The 18,731-nt window shown below is 39.3% G+C and overlaps 1 protein-coding gene across 2 annotated transcripts in view; it reads left to right on the top strand.

Moving 5' to 3' along the window:
• Window positions 1-475: 475 nt before the first annotated feature.
• The window catches only part of BRCA1 (BRCA1 DNA repair associated), a 54,963-nt gene continuing 36,707 nt past the window's right edge, over window positions 476-18,731 (top strand). For both annotated transcript variants that reach the window (XM_081933709.1, XM_081933710.1), the window contains exons 1-9: window positions 476-628; window positions 2,991-3,084; window positions 7,111-7,164; window positions 10,003-10,080; window positions 10,308-10,396; window positions 13,798-13,943; window positions 15,147-15,255; window positions 16,696-16,744; window positions 17,501-17,625. In XM_081933709.1, coding sequence (XP_081789835.1) covers window positions 3,005-3,084; window positions 7,111-7,164; window positions 10,003-10,080; window positions 10,308-10,396; window positions 13,798-13,943; window positions 15,147-15,255; window positions 16,696-16,744; window positions 17,501-17,625 — 730 coding nt within the window. In that variant the 5' untranslated portion in view covers window positions 476-628; window positions 2,991-3,004. The remainder of the gene's footprint in view (window positions 629-2,990; window positions 3,085-7,110; window positions 7,165-10,002; window positions 10,081-10,307; window positions 10,397-13,797; window positions 13,944-15,146; window positions 15,256-16,695; window positions 16,745-17,500; window positions 17,626-18,731) is intronic.

Here is an 18,731-nt window from a genome sequence, read left to right as displayed (position 1 = left end):
TGCCATTGCTTTCTTCTGTGGGCTGAGAGAAAGTGACTGGCCAAGGTCCCTGGCTTCATGCCTAAAATGTGCCTAGAACTCATAGTCTTCAGGTTTCTAGCATGTGTTGCCTTAATCCAAGGCGCCCCAAATTTGGCAATTTTAAGATTTGTGGGCTTCAACTCCCAGAATTTTCCAGCCATATATACAATGCTGGCTGGGGAATTATGGGAGTTGAAGTCCACAAGTCTTAAAAGTTCCCAAGTTTGGACACCCTTGCACTAGACCAAACTGACCCTTCATCGCTTTTTACTTAGCTTTCATTACATTTCAATAACGCCACATTGTTCGGTTGTCAGAAATTAGTGATGGGATCCTCATATTCGAGCGTCGAGGACTGCAACGTCATTCTTTCCCCGGCCATTCTGGCGTTGCCAATTGATGGGGCTGGTTATGTTGCAGTCATGGGATCCAGAAGCTAGAAGGCGATTGGTTGGCAGGCGGTTGCCCCGCCTCCCGGATATCAAAGGGAGGAAGGCGCGAAAAAAAAAACCCGCAGAGTAGGAGGCGAAAGGAGTAGAAGTCGCTTCTTGGGGGCGGCAAAGATAGGAGGTCATACAAAACTTAAGCGAAGAAAACCAGCGTTTGGGTGAGCAATACCTATGTAGCAGTGTGACTTGGCAGTGACAGCAGATTATGTCTGGAGTTTAGATGCACATTTATTTTTTAAATCTCGGATATTTTAATCAAGAGGCGCTTATTAGTATTATCACTAAAGGAGTTTGGGGAGGATGATACAAGCATCCACTTCATATGATAAAAGACTGGAATAAAGGAGAGATAAATTGTTTTTGTCAGCAGCTAACTTGTCTTTCGGCAGAGTCTAAACTAAGTCTCTTCCGTTTTTGTTACTATACTTATTGTATAACCCGGGAAAGGGGAGGGGCGTTGTGTAGTAGTAGTATAGTAAAGTAACTTTATTAGCTCTACGTGTGACAGAGAAATCTTTGATTAAAGTTTAGTACTTAAAATAGGGCATTTGTTTCCTGTCCATAAAAAAAGGTTTTACCTACAAAATGAAACAACTGAAGGTGGATAGAAAAAGAACGATAGCCAGTAAGGCCTACTTATAACGATTTCATGAAATTATTTTGGATAGTTTGTGAAATTAGATAGAAATAATGCAGGACATTATAGGGCAATAAATCAAGGATATTCTTAAAGTTTCTTTATCAAAATTTGCCTGGGTGACTTTAGGCCAGCCACTTTCAGCCCAACTAACCTCACAGAGTTTTTGTTGGAAAAATAGGAGCCCAAATACTTTCCAACATTATGTCTATCTAATTTCACTGACAATCTGAATTATTTGACACCTTGAGTCATTTATAACATAATAAAGGATGGATGATCTGCTGGAGGATATTAGACCATTCACTTTGGCTTGTGGCCTTGAAACTCTGGCATGCCAACTCTGTCAATGAGCTGCTAAGAAGTTAACCCCTGAACTTGAGAGAGACATTATCTTTGCAAAGGGGCTTCTTTGCCCCAAAATGTAAATCAGAAGTAATTCAGGCAAAGAAAAAAAATCAAGAGTTCAATTTCTTTTTATTGGTCCAAAACAAATTATACACTCATATGTCATACAGCAAAAAGCAAATGGTTAAATGATAACATGTGAGATTTGAATAATAGAAAACAATGATTCTAGATAATTAGATTCAAAAAGTGGCAAATTCATGACTTATATTATTTTTTCCTTATTGGATATGTATCTTTCTTAAAACTTATATTCAAGGACTTTTAGAATAAGCTCTTTATTGTTTAGTGTTAAAAAGACAAGTTTGTGCAAACCAAAAGAAATTGCCTTGTCTAAGAAAAAGGTACATCTTTTCTAAAGTTACAATAGAGGCCTAGACCATTTTAAAATTGCTAATACTATCTTTTAAAACAATAATAATGAAGCCTAAGATACCAGGTAATATCCACAACCCAAGAAGCAGACAATGGCAAACCACTTCAACATCTTTGCAAGAAATCTGCAGGTACTAGTTCAGACATCCTCCAGGTTTCAACAGTGATTCAAAAGCTTACACACAAATATAGCACTATACATACTTATTGGAATCTGGGCAGTTCATGTTTCTTTGGTCTTGCTAGCTACGTGGAAATTGATAGATACCTCCATAGATCTTGTGCGGTTTATACAGATTCAAACCTGTTTTTCTAGTCTTTCACTGTTTCCTGATTTTTCTAGATATAAAGCATTTTATTTAATCTGCAAACATAGAAGAATCTGAAACATCCAAAATAATGTTCCGTAATATTATGCAGTTTTAATTGCTTAATTCAGAGGTTACAAAAATACAAAAAAGAAAAAAAGACAAAGAAATATCTTCCTCTTTTATCCTAGGAGGGAAAAATAGCTTAACAACAAATCATAAGTAGTTTAACAATTCTTTTGCTTAGAAACAGATTTTGGGCTTGGTTCTGGTTGTTAATCAATGACTACCTGTAATCTTTCTTCTACTCATAGTTATTGTTGTAAAAGTAAAGAAAGCCAGTCAGTCTTTGTCAGCAAGCTTCCAGTAATGGAAACCAAGTATAACAATTTTTTTCTTTTAACTCTGATTAAACAAGCATCTTATAAACCTCTTGAGTTTTAAAAATTATGAATGGAAATACAAATATTAGTTCCTTTATTGGTATTTATCCCAGTGTCAGTATGGGCGTTCCAAAGAACAGGAATGGTTAGGAAGCAAGCAAAAGGAGCCAAAGGATGGAAATTGATCAGTCTTTGTCAGTTTTGAGCTGGATATCCAGGTGCCAAATAAACATTTCAAAGGCTAATGGGCAAAACAAGAGTTGTGGTCATGTGATTTTCCATTTAGCAATTGTTTCACTTAATATTCACTTAATATTAGAGATACTAGTCTTAATTGCGGTTGCTAAAGGAGAAATACCTGTACTATATTTCAAAATGCTACACAAAATTATTTTTTTCTGTTTTCAAGGTATATAACTAGCTATGGATTTGCCTGTTCCAAGTATTAGTGACGTTCATGGACTGCTGTTAGCTTTGCAGAAAAATTTGGAGTGTCCAATCTGGTATGAAAAAAAAAACAGTTTGAATATCAAGATTTTATTAAAAATGTATAATATCTAACAAACTCTGATCTGATACATCTGGATATCAGATAAACAACACAAGGAAGGCTGTTCCAGAAATATAAATTATATACAATCTTATTTTCACAGTGCCAGCGTTTGTCTATATTATAATATGTTTATAAAGTTTCAGGACTTTAGAAAAGAATACATCTTCACTGTATATATAAGATGGGGGTGTGAGAAAGAGTTACTTCAGATCTTTACTGCTGGGAGGAAAATGTGACTAAGACCTGATTTTTTTAAAAAAAATATTGATTTCTGAGACTTGGCAGCATAATCAAAGAGGAACAGTACAATTAGTTATATTTCCTGCCATCACTAAAGTTTCTTGGAGTACTACATAGAGTTTCATTTTTTGGGGGGGAAAATAAGTGGTTTTGCATACAAAATAGTTATTCTGGTAGCTAGAGATATAATATGAATAATAACCATTTGGATAATCTGCATTATATAAATAATGGAAATTTCTAAACTATTTGACATAATTTTTAACAATACAGGTAGACCTTACTTAGTGACTGGTCTTGGGCAGTGACTGTTCAAAGTTATGACAATGGTGAAAAAATAACTTTGGAACAACGCCTAGATTTAAGACTTGCAACATCTCTTTCACAGTCATTTGTTCACATTGTCCTATGCTTGGCCTATTTGTTTTTCCTTCCTCGCAGAGAGGAGTCTTTGCTTAAACAAGGAATGTCTTCCTGAACTGCTTTTCTCCCCAATTCAGTGTTTGCCCAAAAGATAACTACAAGTTAATAAGCCAGTTCAATGACCTAATTAGACTGTTTGCAGCTGCTTCTTGTAAGATCACTTTCAAAATTTCAGCAGTTGCCATGTTTCTTTTGACCCCTGAAATAAGCACTTGCCCTTATTTTCGGGGAGGTCTTATTATTTTTGAGGTGCAGGAGGCTGTGAGCATGGTCATCTCATGGCTGCTGCTGCGCTACAATATTTTCAGGAAGGGCTTATTTTCAGGGGAGGGCTTATTTTAGCACATGCACTCAAAACCCCCCAATAGGACTTATTATCCGGGGAGGTCTTATTTTCAGGGAAACAGGGTAGGAACTATGGGCGCATTAGACAAACAGCTAATAATAGCATATTCTTTTTGATTGTGTTCCTGCTTACCCCTTTGTAATGCCTTCTTCTCTACTGATCGTAAAGATAAATGTTAATTTTCTACTTGCTAATTACCAGCGCAGGTGGTAGAGGGGGTGGACGGAAGAAAGCTGAAACAAAATCATAAATTTTATCATGGTCACTGAATTTCCAGTTACTGACTACATAATTGTGATCTCTAAACAAGGACTACCTGTATAATACAAATGTTTGATATTTCCTGTTGATATAAAACATTGGTGTGAATTATTCCAAGTTAAGCAATCACACATGCTATTAAAATATTATTGCATTAATACATGGTACATCTTACTTTTTACAGAATAACGTAATGCAATTATTTTTGCAATGTAACATCAATGGTAATTTGAAGCTTCATTTTTTGTAATTACAAAGTAGCAGCCTTTAGATGGGGCTCTGCGGCCATATTTTTCAGCTAGGTTTTTTGTAGAATTTCTTTGAGGGCAAGGCTATTTTGATGTGCAATATGTTTAGTATTCTGTCTCTTTTGTTAAATTGTTCTTTTTTACTTCCATTAACTTTATTCTTTTGTATTATTTGAGATGTAGCTTAAACTAAAATCATAAATATATATGCATGTAATGATTATAAAATGAACACTACTAAAACAACTATGATAAATATAGCTAATACCTCATAAAATATATAAAACCAATCAGTAGTTATTGGGAAAAAGTAACAAATTTTGATTTGGTTGCTAAAGGGACAATAATGGAAAACTAGGCTTCTGTCCCTAGGAGGCATTTAATGGCTGAAATGATACAATCACATTGTTATTGATTTACTACCAGCCACTTTGATGTTTTCATTAATTCAACATAATTAGAGAAACAAAATTTCTACTCTTCTCCAAAGTTACTGATATTCCAATCCAGACAGAATTCAAAATGCTATGAGAAATTATAACTGTATATAGGCTTCCAGGACAGCCCAGCCAGTGGACGCGTGAGCAGGCTACTCTTTTTCTCTCAGGCCTTCCACCTGGAAGGCCCCGCAGAAGCTGGGTCCGAAAGGCAGCCTCACCTTGGTGTGTGTCTCCCCTCCACCCAGGTGCCCTTTGGCTAAGCGCAGCAAATCTGGAGCAGATCTTCCTTCCCTGCTGTCAAATTTACCTTCCAACTCATGGGGCTCTCACCATTCTCACAGTGGCAGCCCACGCTACACCAAAGCATGCCAGTGGGCAAGGGGGCAATGTGGGCAGTGTAGTCTCGTACTCCCTGTTGCCCCCCTCCTCCCTCCAGCAGGCAAGACCCAGTAGCTGAGGAGAACCCAGGCAGGAGGCAAGATGCAGGCTGCTGGGGAGCCGAGCAGCGAAATGGCTCAGCCCTGGCTCACCTTCCCTCTGCCACCAACCCTGGGAGGGAGGTAAGGTTGCGGGACGAAGAAAGCAGTCTTGGGGAAAGAAGTGGAGAGAGTGAGTAAGGGGCCTCTGAAGGAGGTTAAACAGGGCAGAGGTAAGCAAGCCGATTCGGCAAAGAGTGAGACTGCGGTAGAAACTTGTGGGAACAAGCAGTGGAGTGTGGGGGAGATGATCCTTTAGAAAGGCAGGAACTGGCGCGTCCCCCAAGGCGAAGAGTAAGCAGGCAGCATGAGGGCGGAGGCCCTGGGAAAGGCCTGAGCCAGGGACTGGTGCCTCCCCGAGGTGAAGGGCGAGTGAGTGGCATGCAGGCAGAAGGATGGTGAGAGGCTGGCCCAAAAAGTGACTGAGCCTCGCCAAGTCCACCCTGAGGTAGCCCTTTACCTGACCGCCTTACCTTTGTGGACAGCCACGGTGAGCAGAGCGGGCAGGGTGCGGAGATCAGCTGAGCCACATGGTAGACTGCGGCAAAGGCAGGCAAGTGGGTGAGGCGTGGAGATCAGCTGGGCCGTGTGGTCTAAGTGAGTGAAGGAGCCAGAGAGTAGCTGGGCACAGGTGCAACAGCCAGTGGTGTGATTAGCCAGTTCTCCAAACTGCGCAAAATCTTAACAACTGGTTTGCGTAAACCGCTCCAAACCGGCTGAAGCCCACCTCTGATCATATTCAAATAAGAGGTGCATCATATATTCATGCAGGATTGCTACATTGGCAGGTTTATTTTTTATTCCTTTTCCAATTATTCGAAGCACGGAATTTTCCTTCTTTTTTCAGCTGTTATCAACACATCAGGATGAATTTTTATTGAGATATTTATCACAATTCCAAGATTTCGTTCTTGCTTAATCAGTATCAGTTCACAATCACATATCTGTACAATCCAAAAAACATTATTTTGTTACACAGAGCTATTCGTGCTATTTTAAAAGCTTGTTTATTCTATTTAGAGATATTTTGGAACTATATATTTTTTTTGTCAAAAACTTACCTAAATAAGAAATTTCAACTTTGTGATGTATGAATATGGAGAAGTGACTCCAATTTTGCCCAAACAGCTGGGTTTTTTTTAACACTGATATTCTTGCTAATTATTTGTTGTCATGGTAGCAAGCACTTCATGTTGTATCAGGCATTATTCTTCATACCACCCTTTTGCTTCTTTTGCCTTTCCTCTCTCCATAGCTAATTTGATTAGATGGTTAGCTAACGAAAGCACCACAATATAAAAACTTCTCTACAAGGTGGTATGCCGGGTTTATAGACCACTGAAGCACAATTTTCATATCTTAAAAATTAGTTTTAGTTTACAAAGGCTTATGTCAGAATAAATCTATTATACTGCAAGATTAGAGTGTGTGCAATTACTATAATGCTAGAATGGCTACTTCACTAGCATTAATTCTTAGAATTACAGTATGTTGAAGATACTTTGCTTGACATGCATAGCTTTGATGTTTTATATCTTTCAGTCTGGAGGTGATGAAAGAGCCAGCCTCAACAAACTGTGGTCATACCTATTGCAGGTAAGACTCCTCAATTATCAAAGCTTGAACATATCGGCTAATTGATTGATGGTGATGAGCGTTGTTGTCTCATGCATCTGGAGGACATGTGACACTGAAGGATGATGTTAGGATGTCAAGTGTTCATTCTCAGGATTTTTAGAGGTTTTCATGTAGAAATTTAAGATAATTTCTTCTTGAGAGACAAGGAAGCTATAAAATACATGGGTATGCAGGCATTTAAAATACAAAATAGTTATAATTACCTCTGTCCAGATTGAAAGGCTGAGTCTCCATTATTCATGTTGAATATGTTTCATAACCATATACCATATCACCAGCTGGCTAAATTGCCTATTGCCGGGCCTTTTTTTGCCTCGAGCAGAGTTGAACTCTCATAGCCATAGTGTCTATCCTGCTGCAGACATAAAAGTCATTACTTAAATGTAGAATATTCCAAATTAGAATACAATAGAATAGCAGAGTTAGAAGGGACCTTGGACGTCTTTTAGTCCAACCCTCTGCTTAGGTAGGAAACTGCTTTCTTTGTTTTACAGCCCTCCCTCCCCCTGCCTTGCTTCGTTCTTCGCCAGTTCTTCTCCTTGCTCGCTGTCGTAACGGAGCAGGAGGCTGATCAATGCACTGGTGTGGCGGTCACAAAGCGAGGTGGTGAGGGTTGGAGAACGACCCTGCAAGGCAGGGCTTGTGGAGCTGCTTCCCATTCCCTCCACCAGCTTATCTGAGTGCCCCACAACCAGGCCATCAACATCTGCCTGGCCTCGCAGCGGCTCCGGCAGCCCCATCCAGGACCCTACGTCCGTCACTCAGCCTCTTGCTTCTTTGTGGCTTGAAAAAGGTAGAAGTGAGCCAACAGCCACACAGGGGCCCTGGATGGAACACAGGCTTTGCACAGGTTTTGTCTGGAAGAGTAGGGAGAAGAAAGAGGAAAAGAGGCCGAGTGATAAACGCCCTGCCAGCCAGACACTGATGGACCACCAGTGAGACAGAGAAAGAGGGAGAGCAAGAGAGCGATACAATCCTCTGTGTGTGTGTGTGTGCGTGCATGCACGCTTCACTGCCTGGCTGATGGGGCACTTCTCACTCAGCCGCTTTTCCTCTTCTCCCTGCTCTTCCTCCTTCAGGGAAAAGCTGCGCTTTTCATCCATTGCAGCACAGTGCAAGGGATTTACTTTGACAAGGGTGGGGCTTGGGGGATGGTCCATTCCATTCATGGTGTGGCGGAGAAGGTGGAAGGTAATCCCACCCACCCACCCACCCAGACAAGACCAGCCTGATGGGGGTGGAGTGGAAAACTGAGCAGCGCTGAAAGCTGAGCTAATAGATTCCAATGCTGGCTCATTTAGTTTGTTAAAATTACTATAGCAGTTAGGTCCAAGTATAATATGAGACAGGAGTAGTGATTTTTTTTTCTAGCCATCCTTTTGGGCTCTCCTTTTGTTTTAATTAATGAGGGAAGCAAGGGGATATCCTTCCTAGTGCAGGAATACCACATTGAAGTGGGCTCAATTTCTAGATATGGCAGTAGGATTTAATATACATGTGTTGAATCTTTTTTGAATACAAAAACACCTCTAAGCTGAAATTTAGTAGTTGCACTGTCAAATTTTAGAGGTGCAGTTTGAGATAGTATGATGGTAATAGAAATTATTCTAGAAGCCTTGATGTGTCTCATAGGTTGCTGCCCCTCTTGTTACATCATATATTGTTCATCAGTGTTCAAGGAGGACATTTTTAATCCTATTCTCTACTATCACATTTTGCTATTAAAATTGTAGAATAGTGTTAGGTTAACCTCTAATTTAATTTGATTTTATTTAATTTATTAAATTGGTATGCTGCATAACTCTTAGTGAGTCTGTGTAACTCACAAGAAAAAAAAAACATTTGGGGAAAAAAAGCAAAAACATTAAAAGATGGCAAAGATGAGAAGAAGTGAACATAATAAAAGCAACCAACAAGCTCATACTATCTACAGTAGGGGTGTGAAACTTACAGCCTGCGGACCAGATCCATCATCTGCAGGGCATGTCCACCCCAGCTCCGTGAAGGGTGAAAACGTTGTGAAATGTCACGTGACAGCAACACGTGACATAGTTTGACACCCATGATCTACAAGGACTTCACTCACCCTTGCCAAAGTGATATAAATAAGATAAATAAGTCTCATAGACATCAAGCTGCAAAATGCCACATTTCGGAAACACATTTCTTCAGGCATTTTACTTTTACCTTACCTTACTTTATTGGTTATGTTTGATAGTAATAAGATAATGATAGTGATTTTGACCCTGGACATTGTACCAATTTCTGCTGGCATGGTGCTAGCATGAACCTATATATTTCCTCTCTCTTTTTCTTGTCCCGTCCATTTCCCTCCCCCCTCCCCCTTTCTCCTACCTGTAAGTAATACAAATGCACACTTTTTCCCCTTTGAAAAGAAAGGAGAGACCAGGAGGGATAAATTAGTTTACTTTCATTACTGAATTGAAAACATTCTCATTTTTTTTTTATTCACTACCAATGATTTTTCAATGGTTACGTTTCTGCTATACCCAAAATTACGCTTTCAGTGAAAATAACAGGCGCTAATAATGTCATCGTATTATTTTGTTCCTGAAAAAGAGACTGTGGAGGAGTAAAATTTTAAATATCATAAGCTTTTGGTGTTTGAAAATTTGTTGATATAAAAATATGAAATATAAGCATAGAAAAGAAAAATAGTTTATACTTACAAATATGGGAATATTCCAGGAGGAAGATTATTTTTTCCCAGGGTGAGCTTTTTTTTTTAGAAAAAAAGAATTTCAGTGAGAGAACACTATTTTTCTTCTTTTTCAGGTTCTGTGTTTTGAAACTGCTTACACAGAAGAAAGGTGCAACACGGTGTCCACTTTGCAATGCCAAAATCACTAAAAGGTAAATTTCTTCCAGCACAAAATATATTCCACTTGTTAGGAGACCAATAGATAAAATGCTGAACTGAGCATTGCCAATCTCAGAAAGACTCACTATTCAATTGCTAAACACTAATCTGTGCGATGAGGGCATTGATGTAAAAGGGTTGCAAATATTTAAAGCTTGCATGAAAAAATACTATATTGTATTGATAGCACCTCCATCTAACATTTGTTGGCTTGTTTCAGGAGTCTGAGGGAGGATATCTTTCTTAAAGAAGTAATCAAAGGAATTCTAGAATGCATCCATGCTTTTGAATGTGATACAGGACTCAAGTGTAAGTATTGTGCCTTACCATAAACTTCATAGGAGGTTTTTTACTAACGTTTTTGTGATGCTGAATTGCACAACTGATCTTTCTGTTTTAAAGTTTGATTTCCATTTGTAGATTTAAATTTTTAAAGTATACTATCTATAAAGTTTGCATCTTCTTCATCCCTTGCTTCAGTCTCTGAAACAGGTAATATACAGTATCTAACGCTACTCTGAGTTTTGGTGCTACTGATCCTTCAAACTCTTGCTATCAACTATTCTTGCTATGTTGATGAATGCTGAAGTATCTGGAGACCATTAGATCAGCCTACTCATGCTCTAATACATTTAGTAGTATCAGAAGTGCAGCTTTCATATATCTGGTTCAAAGACCATGATTGGATTTGTTGGTTTGAAGCTCTGTCATTTTCTTTTGATTCGTTTTCCTTTACTTAGTTTGATTGATTAAGATCCAAGTTTGGATCATGTCTAAAGGCACAGTCCAATTGGACTGTGGCAGCATTTCACAACAAAGAATGAGTACGTCTTTTAGGGTTTATATTTTAGAAACATATTTATTAAAAGTATTGCTACGATAAAAAAAATAGCTTGTATTCTGCAAATGTAGATTCATGTTCTTTGGCACTGCTAAAAGCCTCCCTCCCAAATTTAAACCAAAAGAATCACCAGAATGTTTGCATTGTACCGTTCCATGTGCATTTTGGTTTTAAATACACCAGAGCACAATGGTAGAAAACCAATTATTTTAAAATTTAAAAGCTAAACACAATACATTCCACTAGTATAAAATTCCTGGCTAATAAACATGCTTTGACCTAATACTATAATTTTAATACCAGTGGCATCTTATTGAAGAGATAGTCCATAATAATGAATCTTTATTATATAAAGAAACTACTAGAGGAAGCAAAATCTGGGGTTTATTGCTGTCTCTTCTCTCATCCCAGCTGCAAATGAGAGGTTGCATTAAGTGGGTATCTCACATAAAACAGTTACCTCATCAAAGTTATTTCATCTGTAGAGGCCACTTTTACTCCTCATCAATAGCTGAACATCGTCAAGCCTATCTTGTTCCCCTACAAAGTGAGTAAAGTTGTTCTGGTTCTAACCTGCCAAAGAAGAGAGGCCTAAGACAGTTTAATTTAGCTCTCCACTACTCATTAGTCATCTTGCTTAAGTCTCAGATTTAATGCTAAGGATTCTTCTGATAACTGTTCTGAGGGCTTTCAACACGCACACACACACACACACTAACACCCCCGAACAATGGAATATCTCAAGACTTCATGTTCAGCATAACAAGTAAATAGCTGCTTCAATGTATCAGCTGACATGGTTTTCTTAAGTGAAAAAGAATTGGATGATATGAAAATAGGGCATTCCTTTGCCATGGTTTAGATTATTTTCTGCTGAAGATTTTTTTCTTTTGTTTTTGAGTCAGGCTGGACTTTTGACAAACACATGTCTACTTTTCTCAACAACATTTTTCTGGAGTGGTTTGCCTTCTTCCTAGGACTTAAAGAGAGTGACTTAATCCAAAGTCATTCACTGGCTTTATATCTAAGACAGAACTACTCCAAACTTGTTAAAATTCCCTAAATCTTAATTCTAAAATTAAAAACCAATGAATTCTATCTGGAGGACTTTCCAGTTGGTGTGACAGGAATACCTGTGGATGCCTTGGTCAACCCACCTGTTCTCTCCGTCTTTAACAAACTTCTGTGGTTCAGAGCTGTGGCCTAAGAAGCAAGTGAGATGAAACTAGACTGTAGATAGAGGAATATTCATACCAAATGAGACCAGACATATGAGCTTACTCATTGGAAGGGAAGCTAATGAAGACTTATCCCAAAGGTGCTTTTTTTCAGGAGGCAACTGGTCTTTGTTGTGTGTGTGTGTTTTTTGAAGACTTTTCGCTACTCATCCAAGAAGCTTCTTCAGCTCTGACAGTATAGTGGAGAATGGAAGGATCTATATGCTTTGCAGACAGCTCATAATTTGCATCTTTATAGAAGTACTTGGAGATTTATCTGTGTCCTCAGGGTCACCTGAGTAGCGCTCCTGGTTCCTGTAGTCTGCAATTTTCCCTCTGGAAATCCATTCCTACTCCCACACCATTCAAAGGGTATTCATCCCAAATTGTATAACTAAAAGTCTGTAGAGATTCTCAGTCATCAGGGCATGGTTGTCCCAAAGATGCTTTTTTCAAGAGGCAACTGGAGTTTTTTCTTTTGAAAGTAGTTGTCCCATCTTTGGGACAACCATGACCTGGATGACTGAGAATCTCTATAGAATAATGACGACTTGCTTTTCTATCTTTATTCCATTTAATGTGTAAAAGATAATCTAGCTCAGTCCAGAAGATTCCAGACTCATTAAAAGTAGCTATTATCATTAAAAGTAGCTATTAAGAAACCTAGCCTGCATCTACACAATATAAACATTTATATACTGGCTACTTATATTTCCATGCTGGGCATTGTTAATAATTGCATGAGACATAGAGATTCTGATACAAAACTTCTTCTATGGCTATTTATATCTGGTTTCAGGCTTAATTTTTTAAATAAATTGATGAGAAGAGTCGCCCCATAGTTATTTGGGATATCTTGGTAGCTGTTGATTATAATAGCCCCTCAGTTAAAAATTGCAGAAACAACATCATAGTAGATTGGATTCCAAGCTGTTGCTTGGAATTCTGATTACAGAAGGAGGTCCCGGGAAAGTTACCACTCTGCATAAGTACCATGAAGCTTTATTCCTTGTGCTTTAGAACGTACAAAATTTAACATTCAATTCTTCTAAAATATGATAATCTGACTCATTTGTAAGTGGCCCAGTAGTTTAAGTGACTTCTCTGAATTAATTCATATTGTTGCAGATTGTTCGTGTTTAGGAAATTAATGTTCAAAAATGGTAAAATAAGCATTTTAACATGACTTACAGGAGAAATATAATGCTTCAGAATTTTAAGCCAAATACTCTCACATGATATGCACATGTGGTGTTTCCATGTGTGCATGTATCTTTGTATGTAAGGGTATGTATGTGTGTCTGTGTATAGATATAGATATATACACACACATGTATATATCTGATTACCAGGGTTCCTAGAAGTTGAGATCAAAGCCACTTTATTCTTATTCCTATAATCAAGATCACTGACTAGATTTTGTTAATAGCAGTGGAGGAATAATATTCTTTCTTGATTCACAGGAAATAGACGACCCAGTTTCAGGCAACCCAGTTTCTCAGTTGTGAATTTTAAATCGTGAGAACTCTTTGTTTCTATAAAATTGTATTTAACAGATTGCATAAATCCAAGTCCTTTAAAAATCAACCCATAATCTGTAAAATCTTTACCTACAACGACTTATGTTTCAGGATGAAACTCTATTTTCTCAGTTTCAGATGACTTGTGTTACCCCAAGAAAGAGATAGAAACTGTTTCTGCTTCATCCACATGTAAAGAACAATTGATTATTAACAGTAAGGGATATAGAAATAGATCGAAATCTATGAAGAAAGAAGAAGAGAGAAATACTGAATTGGTAATAACATTTTTCCTTTCTTTTTCCTACATATTGATATGTGACATTGCCCTCCCAATTGTTAACTATTGGTTCACTTTTATTTTCATTTGAGAAGTTCTTGCTTAAATTGAACAGGCTGGGAAAGTGCAAAAATACTTCTTTTTGCAATAGATTCATTTCAGAGGTTTCTGAAAGAAAAGCTGTCCTTATTGCTTTGAAACATTTTATAGTGATTGAAATTACTGCTGTAAGGACTCTAAATCAGGAAAGCTGGAATAAAGAATTACAATAAGAGAGACTGTAGAATAAATATCTGACATATAGTTTTGGCCATAAAGAATCAATGTGTTTCCCAGATTCTTGTTCTCCCATCTTCTGACCTGTAGTGATCTAAGTCATACAGTTTTTCCCTTGCGGCGGGGGAGAGTCGGCAACCTGGAGCTACGGAGCTGCATGTGGCTCTTTGGGCCCTCTGCGGCGGCTTCCTGCTGCCCTGTCGCGGCAGAGGGATGAAAGAGCCATCATCCAGTTGCAGCAGTGGCATGGTCGGAACCTTAGGGCAGGAGCGAAATGCCCCTGCACTTGCCTTTACGCGGCAACAGCATTCTGCGTTTGTCGCAGTACATTTTTGCTGGCAGCAAAAGGGGCTGGGAGAGAACTGCGGAGGCGGGTCTTGTGGGGTGGGGGCCATCCCCCAAGCCTGCCGCCTTTCTCCCTTGTCAGCGGGGCCAAGAAAAAGAAGGGTGGTGTGGGGAAGCACTCTCCTCTCCTGCAGAGCACACCACTTTCTGTTGCCTGTGCCTTCCCCAATCTGCCCCAGCAAGAGCTATATTTCTGCTCGCTTTCTTTTCCTGCGTCTGACCTGGGCAGCAATGGCTGGGGGGGGGGGGGGGAAGCAGAGGCAACAGGGCCGCTCTCCCCACTCAGCAAGCCGGGCCTTGAGTACGGAGAGTTACAGGCAGGTGCCGGAGGGTCAGAAGACCTACTCCGACATCGCCCCAACACATGTTTCCAGAGCGTGCTTCTCTGTCCCAAAGTAGGATTGAGTGGAGGGAAGAGAGCAGGGGTAGGGTAGAAGGGAAGGAGAAGCCTGGCTGGCTTTCCTTTGGTGTGAGGCATGGGGAAGATCCAATATCCCCTCCATAGCCTGCCCACTGTTCTTCTTAAAAGAACAATATTTTAATAATATTATCCTTTAATAATGTTTTGTTTTCTTGGCAGGGTGATAACCCCACCTTGCCACAGTGCAATGGAAATGAAGCAAGATATTCTCTCAGAAAGAAAAAAAATTCTAGTAAAACTATGGTTTTGGAAATCAACAAGGAGCACAGTAAGTAGTGGTAGTACAGGTAGTCCTCACTAGTTCGCTTAGTGACCATTCAAAGTTATAATGGCACTGAAAAAAGTGACTTATGACCATTGTACATCCCTATGGTCATGTGATTTACATGGTTAACAACAGACGCATATTATCTTTCCCAACCTTCTGACAACCACAGTCAATGGGGAGATCAGATCCACTTCACAACTGCGTTATTAATTTAACAACTGCAGTGGTTCACCTAACGTGTCAAGAAAAGTCATAAATTGAGGCAAAACGGAAGTAACAAATTTCTAACTTAGCAACATAAATTTTGTGCTCAGTTGTGATCGTAAGTTGAGGACTGCCTGTAAAAATGCTTTTATTCTGTGTAGGTTAATTTTAAAGCACCATGGCCTTTGATTTTCTTAAATCTTCCTGTTTTATTTCCTTCTTTTTTCTAGTATTTCTCTAATAATATGATGGTGCAATTGATAATGCTAATAAGAACGTTATTAGTGTTCCACCTGGTCAAAGCTACTGGCAAGATAAAGTTTGTGAGGGAGTAGGCTGCTCTCTCAGAATAATGGCCAGCACCTGTGCTGCTTTCTGTCCTGTCTCTTTTAAGCTTTTCCCCAGCCAGTATAGCATCATTAGCTTTGATAAGAAACAGTAATAGTTACAAAGAGTAGGATTCATAATTAGTAGTAATTGGAAGAGGAGGAGTGAGTAGCAGTGGGGGAGAATGGTGTAGGGCTGAGTAGGGAGTAATAGCAATGAATGCTTGATTGTGTAAGGTGTCTAGGGAGCTATGTGGTTGTTGACTATTGAGTTTAGATCCCATTATATTGAGTATGGTTAAAAAAAATCCACGACAAACATCCCAGAGGGGTTTTTCCAAAAGGCAACTGGATTTCCTGAGTCCCCCCCCCCCCCTTGGAAATGTTTTGCTTCTCATCCAAGAAGCTTCTTGATCGAATGATGGAGAATGGAAGGATTTATGGAAGGATCTGAGTGCAAAGAACATAAGTCCTTCCATAAGTTTTTGTTACATTGAGTATGAGAGCCATTACAGCTACCAGTTATCTTGCTCTGTCTCTTACTCTATTATAAGGGTCTGTTTACCTCTTCTATTTGCCTATCCCTTAATTTACTCTGTGAAGTTGCCTGATTTCCCTACTCCAGCATTACCACCAACTGTTCCACTCATATGTTGGGATTTCAACTTCTATGATCCTTGGGATTATAGGAGATATGGTCTCAAATCAGTTGACGAAAAGGTTGAGGATGGTTGCTGTAGTCCATATCCTACTGAAATTGCTTTCCTCTGAAAAAGAATTTTTAACAAAAAAAAAAAAAAACCATTAGCCTCTGAAAAAAGTGGCTGTGATCCTGCTTGCTCTAAGTGATAACATTGGTATTTGAATTCTTTCTGCAAAATGTGTTAATTGTAAACTTTGCTCATCTAAGGATCAGTCTCATCTGAAGATACCTTTAAGGAAGAGAACATAGTCAGCTGGTAAGTTAATGTTCACTGGAGTTTGCATATTAATTGCATAGAAATGCTATTAAATACTGGGTAGGGTGCCTATTAGTGACATATCATATTCTTTATATCATGAAAAGACAATTTCTGAAGAAGAGGCAATGGCTTTTACTGTGACAAGAACTTCTGAGAACATGTATTTTTTCTTACTTAGCCTTTCTAGGAATTGTATAAACGTGTGAGAAAGAACACAACAATGTGATTATATTGCTTAGGAGGTTTGCTTGAACATAAAGGACATTGACTGTTGATCCCACTGGGTAATATTGGATTAATGCTAAGGTTGACTAAAAATCTGGACGCAATTTACTAGTTCAGCATTTATCTACATTTTCTAAACATGCCAAAGGAATTTGGATATTATTGGCAAAGTCCAGACAATAAGCTCCAGTTACTTAGGAGATGTCATTTGCTTTTTACTTTTTCACTTTGATCGTCTAAAAACAAGATGAAAGAATTAGAATATGATTAAATAGTATACAGTAGAAACATACAAAGTGTTTATTCATTTTTCTGAAGGAGGAGAGAGGCAGGCTGAGAAAAACTTCCATCCCAATAAGGGCTGGTGGGAGGTCCTCTTTTCTTAGTCACAAAATATGGAAGTGCCATCAATATCTTACCTGGTATTGTTTAGGTTTTTTTTTAAAATATGGGATTCATGGTTGAGTATAACTTTATGAACTTGTCAGACCTTTAATTTCTAGAATTTTTGTTCATTCTTTTCTACAGCATGGATTTTGAAAGTCCTTCCTCATCTCAAGTTGGCAACAACTGTACTATGAATCCGAGCCAAAGCTCTTGCCACGTAGAGCATCCTGAAACAAGTGCCAAACATGAACCATCCTTAAATATAGGTGAGAGTGTTTCCCCGTATATGGTATTGGTTTATTGGTGGGATACTAAATATAGGAATCAAAGTAATGCACAATAGTTAGCTAAGTTGCATTTTTATAGGGGGGGGGGGAATTTTTATGGTATGCAAAAGCAGTATGTGGGGGATTGACCTTGGGTATGCAAATCAGTTTATTCCTGATTCAATTTTTTTACTACCAGTTCTGTGGGCGTGGCTAGATAGCCATATGACTAATGGTGTAGCTAGATAGCCATGTGACTGGGTGGGTGTGGCTAGGTGGTTACAATCCTAGTTCCCCCCACGAGGATTCCCGCATCCAGACCTTTTGCAATCCCCCAAAGGGTCAAAGGAAACCAGATTCCATACATCTCTGAACTCTTAAAGCAAACCAAATACAAGTGGTCCTCGTTTAATGGCTGGTTGCTTAGCAAGTGTTCTAATTTATAACTGACATCCCCAGAGTTTTGGAGTTTTGACAGCTATGCGCTCGCGTACACATGCGCACACACACACACGACCAGTTACAACATGCCACACAGTCATGTGACTGAGGTTTTCTATGTTTTTTGCCAGTTTCCAACAATTCCTTCTGGTTAAAAATGCTCATTGGGTAAAATTGACTGGAGCTACTAGACTAAGTGCCTGAAGGACCCCATCCCGTCACTGGGAGTCCAGGCAACTTGGCAATTAGCGGGTGGCTTGGCTCCTTGAGAGACAGAGTTCGAAGGGAGCTGATCTACTGCTGGCTATAACAATGTTCATTCTCATCCGTTTTTGAGATTCCTAGTTAAGGTTGACTTCGGCAGCTTCTCTCCGCTGGAGTACTTCCTGGTTGCGGCTTACAGCTCTGAGCTCAAAGCAGCAGGAGGTCTGGGCTGCCTTGGCGCCACCAGCTTTGGGCTCTTAGCAGTTCACGGAGGATGCACTCAAATTGGCACTGAGACCAGGGCCTCAGGAGGACACGGGCAAAGACTTTTATGGCTTTCTTTCTGCCTTGCAGAAGCAGATATGGGTGGGAGGCCCGAGAGCACACACAGCACCCCAACGCAGTACTCTCCCGAGGGCTGCCCACCCCCTCTTCTCCACTTCGCTAGTTCAGCTGATGAT

Source organism: Natrix helvetica, assembly GCF_964273705.1.
Source record: "Natrix helvetica genome assembly, chromosome: Z".
Taxonomy (NCBI): domain Eukaryota; kingdom Metazoa; phylum Chordata; class Lepidosauria; order Squamata; family Natricidae; genus Natrix; species Natrix helvetica.
Note: the sequence above shows the minus strand (reverse complement) of the source record. Positions and strands in the feature narration are given on the sequence as shown.